At 44.1% G+C, this 8,552-nt stretch overlaps 1 protein-coding gene across 1 annotated transcript; it reads right to left on the bottom strand.

Moving 5' to 3' along the window:
* Positions 1 to 352: 352 nt before the first annotated feature.
* On the bottom strand, positions 353 to 8,483 carry LOC106612600 (WD repeat-containing protein 20). The gene is made up of 4 exons (XM_082956233.1): positions 7,645 to 8,483; positions 6,738 to 6,920; positions 3,883 to 5,256; positions 353 to 3,677 (listed from the first exon to the last, which is right to left on the bottom strand). The coding sequence occupies exons 1-4, from the start codon at positions 8,116 to 8,118 to the stop codon at positions 3,630 to 3,632; spliced, it is 2,079 nt and encodes a 692-aa protein (XP_082812359.1). The 5' UTR covers positions 8,119 to 8,483; the 3' UTR covers positions 353 to 3,629.
* Positions 8,484 to 8,552: the final 69 nt, after the last annotated feature.

Raw genomic sequence — 8,552 nt, 5'->3', positions numbered from 1 at the left:
GTAATTTCAACATAGACAAACCTTGTATAAAATATGTTGGATTCACATCTCAACCAAAAATAAAAGTTAAAGAATAGGATTAAATCAAACTGTATTTAAAGTACATTTAAAATGTAATCCTATTCCTCAATTTCGATTTTTGGTTGAGATGGAGACGTGAATCCAACATATCAATTATTAATTTGTAGACAAACTGGAGTTAAAGCCAGGCTCAGTGACACAGATGGAGCTATCCAATCAGAAGATACATCTCCTTCATAAGTTGATATTTGGTTGCGTTGACAATCAAACACAATTCAGCAGGTCTGTAGAAATCTTCAATTGTTATAATAATCTGCACAAATCTCAAAAACACACTTGCACCATGTACTTTAATGTAATCTCAACTTTCTGCAATCCAGGTCATTTGGTTGTGCTATTAGATCAAGCACGGTGACAACACATTCAGTTGTACTTAAATAAACAACATTTTACAATGATTTTCCATTGGAATTTGGTTGTGCTTTTAGATGGTTGAAGGGATAGTGATAACACATTGGGAATTCAACACACTTTTGGCTGTTTTTGAGTGGGTGAAAATAGGTTGGAATCTGATTAATCAACGTTTCGACCTAATATTACCCACTTCTCCACGTTGAAATGATGTGCTGTGCCCAGTACCAATGTTTTCATCTGATTAGGCTAGTTCAGAAGTCTCCTACAGGCTACCTGCACACGCTCATCACTCCACTCCAATATAACTCCAGCATTCAGGCTGATGAACGGAAACTGCTACACAACACCAACAACTGGACATTCTGAGATTGTCAAGCCTTTGATACTGGGTACAAGGTAGGAAGGGATGTATTTTATTTTTGTCGAGATTGACATAGTCTATTTGATTTTGGTGTTGTAAACGCAAACCATGATTTTGAAGAGCCTGAAGTTGGTATGCAGGACTATGCTTTTGGGGAATTGGCACAGAAAGTTGTTGTTGGAAAATGCATTGCATATATTTTATATAATTATATAGCATTTACATTTTGAAAATCTTATTTCCCCCTAGCTGATCGTCTGCAGCTGGCTCTGATCGTAGTATAATGAAACACGCAGAGAGAGTGAGCTCGTCTGTGGTGGTCGGCGAACCCTCAACCTTAGCCGTGCATGGCCTCAACTGCGCCATAAAAGCATGCTGGTAGTGGCAAAGTCGATATCCACGCTTATAAACACAGGGTCGCTACAGTTATCTGTGGTCGTAAACATTATTTTTGAGTTAATTCAATGAGGGGGATGGTGTGCAACCTATTTTACAGTACAAGGGGAGGCACCTGGAGTTGGACCCCCTCCCAGTAATTTTCTACCTGTCCCTTAATGACATGCTAAAGTGAGCAACTTTCACACTTTTCATGATGTTCTTCATACACATGTATTACCAAACATTACTACGTGACTGTATTTACTCGATTACTCCATAGGCTATTCCTTTAAAGTTATGCATAGGTAATGTGAAGTGTTTTCCAAACAACAATGACTGTCAGATGTATTGACAGATGTGTCATTTATGTGCTCCATGTCATTTGTTCTGAAAGTCAGAGTGCATACGGTGGTTTGTTTCTCTGCTTACCTTGTCTGAGCAAGAGACAGTTTTCATCCTATTCAATGTAATTTCTCTGGACTCAATCTTACAACCCAGTAAAATAAAAACTCTCATTGCAAACTCAAACAAGCCTGTCTGTCTCTGTCAAACACAAGTATATCTGTCTACATATTGCTCTTTGTTTAAATTACCATTCTCTGGCATGTTTTTGACTCAACATGTCACGAAAGATGCCCAAGATGACAACAATCATGACAGGGTTTCAATGTTAAAGAAACTATTTGCATTCCGTCATAAAGCTGCACATTTATCAAAGTCATGAAAAACTTAACTTTGATAACAAGATAATAGATATTGGATGACAAGAAAACTATATTTTGTGATTATAAAGTGCAAGAGCCTGGAGAGTTTATAACTACAAAAAAACAGAATTCGATTCAGATATTCCTATTGCAAATCAATGAGATCGATATAGCCTGAGAATAACAGGTAGCATTTGGGTTTAGAATTTTAATAACAGATCCCCTATATACAAACTTAATACTGTGATATAATTTGCCACTAACTTTACCACCTCAGGTGTAAGTGTGTGTGTATAACGCACACTGAATAAAAATGTAAAAATACATTACATGCTATGGTCTGTAAACGGTCAAAAAGAAAAACAAATGGAATGTATTTTCTTCCCTTGGCATATAATGGTTAGTTCCCATTCTCTTGCAGTATTGAAAAATACCTTCAATCAGAGGGTATTCTTCAGTGTACAGTAAATTATTTTAGTGTTGATGGTTTTAGTGTCACCTTTTGCCATTTCACATAACTGTTATTAGGACATACACACACTAATAAAATGGGTAGTCTTCAGTGTACATTCCATTATCAACAGTGTTCTTAAATGGCCAGATCCTAAACACACAAAGTCACTTCTTCTCTACTAATGATTTGAGTTGTTCCACCACCATTTCTAGTCTGGTGTTATGACACCGGTAGCTGTGACTCATGTGAGTCGCATGCCTTTCAGCATACCGAACCTCAAACCCCACACATGAAATCATTTCTAGGTAAAACAATGGTTTGATGCAAGACCCACTTATCATTGTCATTTATCCAGGTTGGTAGAATATCATGGATGTCACGTACACAGAATAATCCACAAATAATACAGCCGAGTTAGAATCAGTAGCTTAAAATGACATGAAATAATAGCCATGTCAATTAACAAAACACAAAAGGAAAATCACAAGACAAATTGCCGCCAGTTTCCTTTTGTGGGCTAAAATGACCAATGTTGAATGTGCAAAATCTTGCAAGAGGCATTACAGGTGTGAGGGGGAATGGAGGCTAATGGATGCTACACTGCTTGAAAGCGCACGGTGTGTCACTGTGCAGTAATGTTAGGAACAAGTATCATTCTGGAGCGGACAGTCTCAGCTAAAGAGTTCAGTAGCAGCCATAAGAAGATTGCTCTCCGTACTGCACAAGGGTGAAGTCTTTGATGCCAGAGACCCTAAATGCGTCCATCTTCATCGACAAACAAGTTTGCTTCAAGAGACACAAATCAAGGAACACTATCACACAGAAACACTACATCTTAATAAGGTCTCTAACTGCAGACATTCAATGTTAACTGTGTCGCTATGTACAATATAGGATCTACATATAGTAATATTTTATTCTTTTCCACTTGTTTGAGTCAATATTTTGATACTCTTTGTCCTCTGTATTGATAGAGTATTTGTATTATTTACAATATAAATTACTTCAGTCTTGAGATAAGGTAAATAAATAAAATACAATTACTTTTGTAGTGTTTGCAGGGTGGAGAGGAGTCGGCCTTCTCTATGCTTCTGGGGAAAGAGGGACGGTCCCCGTTTTTGTTTTGTAGTCTTCCTAAAGAGAAGCGGTGAGAGGCTGAGAAGAGGCACGGGGACACATCAGGGGTCAATACTGGGATGATAGGATGCAGATGCTGGCCCCTCTTCAGCCATGATGGGGGTTTGGTGGTGGGGGGGGGGGGGGGGGGGGGGGTGGGAGTGCAAAGTTCCACTTCCAGCTATACCACTGTGCCACTGGGAGAGTTCCCGTTCTGTGCTGTCAAGTTCTGGATGAGGGGGCAGGCAGCATCACGGAGGGAGAGAAAAGAAGGAAGAACGTTTAGACTCATGGCAAGTAATCCATAAATACCCTCAAGTCCTTTCTAATAACTTGGAGTGTAAACTAAAAGCTGATAGGACAGCCTAAAGAGCATTATTCATTGATAGATGTTTTGCTACCATAACGTTACGGACGCTGGGCGCAGGACTCACCGCTTTACCCGGCCGTGCCCAGGTGCAGATGAGGCCCTCCTGGCACGCGGTGATGATGCAGTCGTCCATGAACACCAGCACGGTCAGCCTCTCGTGGGCGATCTTCTTACACACCAGGGGCTCCAGCAGGGGCACCTCGTGCATCCGCGGACACAGGGTGGTGCCCAGGACCTTGGCGGCGTCCAGGCGACTGCTGCGTGGCGCTACGTTGATCTTGTCGTTGCTCTTGCTGATGTTGCCCAGGCTATGGTAGCGCTTGTGCTCCTTCTCCCCGCCCACGCCGCTCCCTCCAGACTTGTCCGATTTACGCTCCTGCAGTGAGAGCGTGGCGAAGCGGCCGATACTGAAGGGGGTGGCGTTTCCCCCTCCACTCCCTCCCCCACCCTCCGTCGTGCTCTGGCCCTTAGAGACGTTGGCCACGGCAGGGTGGGGGAGGGAGTTGGAGCGCGACAGGGAGCGGGGGAGTGGCAGGGGCATGGGGGGTGGCTGGTGGGGGTTAGTGGTCGGGTGGTGATGGCCCTCTACCCCTCCTACTCCTACGACCCCTCCACCTGTAGTGTTGTTGATGGTGCTGCTGACAGAGGGAGGGATGGTGGGGCTGAAGGTGTTGGTGAGGGCACGGGACAGGGGCAGCCGAGGGTACAGCACGTCATCCGTCAGGTCCCACAGGCAGAACTGGGTGTCCTGGCCCACCGAGCCGAAGCGGTAGGTGACGGAGGGCGAGCCTCCCTTGGAGCTGTGGCGGGAGAGGCGTGACAGCGTGCTGCTGGTGCGCACACGGCCAAAGTGCAGCGGCCCCTGCTGTAGGTCCTCCTCGCTGCCGCTCAGCTCCATGGGCTCCTCGTCCTCCAGGCTGGTGGTGAAGGGGTCAAAGGCCACCACGTTCACCCAGGACTTGTGGCCGTGTCCCCGGGCCACCACACGGCTCTCTGTGAACGACCACACCGTCACCAGGTCGTCCTCGCCTCCCGTGGCCAGGTATTTGCCATCGGGGCTCCAGGAGACGCACAGAAGGCCGCCGAAGTAGCTCTTCATCACGCCCTGCAGCTCCATGGAGTCAAAGTGGAAGACGCGCAGGCAGCCGTCCTGGCCCACACACGCCACATGCACGCCGTCCGGCGAGAAGGCGAACTCGTTGAGGCCTCCGTCGCCCACGGCCCAGCGCAGCAGCGGGTTTCGGGGCGTCTTCGTCTTGCAGGAATAGACGGCAAAGCCCTCGCCCTGGCGGAGCAGGGAGTACTGTGGGGCGGCGGTGCCACACGGGTGCTCCACGTTGTAGAGGTAGAGGTGGCCACTGGCGTAAGAGGCCAGGAACAGGTTCTCGGACTTGGGTAGCCATTTCAGACAGGTCACCTTGGACTTGTCTATCATCCTCTGAAAGGTGACATGAAGAATTTGATATTAGCAACACTGGTCCATTTGATAAGCTTATATGCTCTGTTCAGTGACAGTGGTAAGAGATTTATCTGAAAGAGGACAGCAGGTGTCACAACAACTGTAACTAATATCTGAACTGTTAGAGGTTATATATCCTCATAAACTAGTGTTAAAAAAACAACAGCCCAAAAGAAATTACATCTGGAGTGAAAGACTATGGGTCGGCTTCCTAGACATAGATTACACCTAGTCCTGGACAAAGAAGCCTGTTCAAGGGAGATTCTCCATTCAAAGTGCTTTAAGTCCAGGACCAGGGTTTGTCCGGACAACCAGACATACAGTGAACCATTAGTTCCTATTTTAGCTCTATACTCAAAGTTTGGATTTGAAATAAAAACACAACCAGAACGAACAGCAAATGCATCCCAAAAATGTGTAGTCCCAAGCTTGATGTAGTCATTGCATGCTATGAATATGGGACTAAATACTACACGTGAATTTGTCCCAATACTTTTGCTCGCCTATAGAGGGACTATGTACAAAAAGGTGCTGTAATTTCTAAACGGTTCATCCGATATGGATGAAAATACCCTCAAATTTAAAGTATGCACTTTAACCTCAGTCATTGTTTCCAAACTTTTTAAGCATAGAGCCAAAAGAAGAAACGCTTCACCGTCCCAATAACTACAGAGGGCGCTGTATATCATCACCTGTTTCTATGTTATCCTATGATAAAAGTGAGGCATGTTGGTATATCTGAGCTCTGGGACAGAGACAGAACAGCAGAGAGAGTGGATTTAGATCTCGTGCTCCGGAGGAGGTTCATTGACTTAGAGGAGAAACCAAGTACTCTTTATCGTCATCACACTCCATCATCTGAATTTAATGAAAGTCCCGGTGCAGTAAAAATTCTGTTTTTAATATCATATTGTACAACAGCTGATGAAAAATGTTATCAGTGTTAAATCCTGATAGTTGCTGGTTGAAAATACAATCTACACAGGTCCTTCTAAATCAGCAGGTTTGCATGTCCAGTAGTTTTGGATTTCCATGGTGACTTCAGCATTCTGTAAATTAGTTAATAAACCAATAACAAAGACAGTTCCAAACCTCTGTCAATAACAGCTTGTTTTCAGTTTCACTAGAAACACTTTTGCTTTAGAATGTTTTTTTGCTAAAAAAAAATGTCCCCCATTTTAATGTAAATGTATTACAGTAAAGTACTTAATTGTTACTCATAAATGATTTGATATTTATATAAACATGGCTACATTGGGCCTTTAAGAATATCATTCTCCAAGAAGGCAGGCAGTACTTCAAAAGAGCAGCTCTTGAAAAAGTATTTGCAGTTTTCCAAATATTCCAATGAAATAACGCAAATGGCAACACAGACATAGGCTATAGCTCAACCCCCCTCCCAACACAGACAGACAGACCAGACACAAAGGACAGACAGACAGACAGACAGACAGACAGACCTCCTCATTGAAGAGCTTGCTTGTCTCCTTCTTAATGGGGTCCAGGTATTGAACCTGGCCTGCTGAGAAGCCCACAATGAGGGCCACACTGTCTGCTGTGGCAGAGTACTGGTTGAAGTCATGGCAGGTGGGCTGGGTGCCCTTGTAGATACGCTTGTCTATGGGTTTACTGAGGTCCACAGCCTACACAGATGGGAAGAGAGGTAGGAGCAAGCAGCTTTTAAAAAGAACAAGTGAAGGTATAAGGTCATCCAACAAAACCTTTTCAAAAGAATGTCCCTGTTTCTGTGTTCTAATTCAGTGTTTGTCCCCTTTGTGAAAGCTCAATTTGGTACATGTTTAAAATACATTTTATGAGTATAGCAGATTAGAGAAAATAACCATTGTATATCGAGGCATTTTTTGCATTACAAACTACGATTGATTGTTGTGTAAAACCGGATGCGAACATTTGCTATCAAAAAGACGTGCTACTTGCAACATCAATGCAGCTAAATTCTTGCAACTGTATGTCTGAAATGTTGCAACATTGTTGCATTCCAGCCGGTCTACACGCCTTTACGTGCGTGTAAAGTTTTCTGTGGTCTACGGAGGCCGTCTTTGTAAATACGAATTTGTTCTTAACTGACTTGCCTAGTTAAATAAAGGTTAAAGAAATGAAGAAGAAAAAAATTAGCAAAACAATAATGAATGCACGACTTGATTGCCTCAAAATAACGTGGTCACGATTTTACTGGATATGCAATTTGGATTAACACCACTAGAGCAAAATAATCTGGGACATAGCGGCTACTGTCACCCGAGAAAATGGGTGAGTTTACAACAAACTAAAGCAAACTGGCTAACGTTAGTTTATAATAAATCTCAGTCGTCTATTCATTACTTGCAACGCCGTTATTCAATTTACCTTCTTGATATTTGTGTAGGTGTAGAAATAAAGCTCTCTTCCTATGTTAAAACACACTCTCTCGGATTCTTCACTCGGGTCCTCCGGTTGAAGCTTCACCATGGAGACCCTGACAGGAGGGAGGAAGCCCGCCGGAGAGGAGTTGGCTGCGGCATTGGAGGAGGAGGCAGCTCCGGGCCCCTGCACCAGACCTAAACCACCACCGGGTATCGAACCCGGTCCACCCCCGGGGCCCACCGTGGTACCTGCGGACAGACCCCGAGGTAGTCCGCCTCGTTGTTGAGAATCCGAGAGGGTCAGCAGTTTGTAAAAACCTTCTCTAGTCCTGAACTGGGATTTAATCTCATTGATATCCTTCAGAGCGCCTCCATCACCGGCCATTTTTAGTAGCCTACAAACAAGCCGCACAGGAAACTGAAATTTTGACCTGGAAATAATTATCGAAACTACAATGAAAATGGGAGCGACGGGCATAGTTAGTGAGCCTGTAGATCCTAGAAATTAATGTGTTTTCAAACGCATTTTTAAAACACTGCTATTCAGTGAACAAGTTGAGAGACCCTCTTGAAGCGTCATACATCATTGGTCACGGTTATCTAGTTATCGGCAGCACGGGGCGCGTGTACCACATGCTGCAAATTCATGTGTGTCGACGAGCTGCGCTACGCAGTCGCTACGCAGTCGCTATACATCTGTAATGAGGAGCTGCAGCTTGGCTACTGATGTGTAGAATGAGTTGATTTAAAGTGTTGGTATTCATCCCTCTGGCTGACCATCATGAACTAGCAAATAATATTCAACTTAAAACTAGGGGTTTCACTAGGTTTTTCATCAGTTTGCAGCAACCTCCTGATATGATTATCAGGACAACTCACAAATTGAAGGAAGCCTTCAGTGCAGTCTGCGCA

Source organism: Salmo salar, chromosome 09 (assembly GCF_965601325.2).
Source record: "Salmo salar chromosome 09, fSalSal1, whole genome shotgun sequence".
Taxonomy (NCBI): Eukaryota; Metazoa; Chordata; class Actinopteri; order Salmoniformes; family Salmonidae; genus Salmo; species Salmo salar.
The sequence above is the reverse complement of the archived record's forward strand: the minus strand, read 5'-3'. Positions and strand labels throughout refer to the sequence as shown.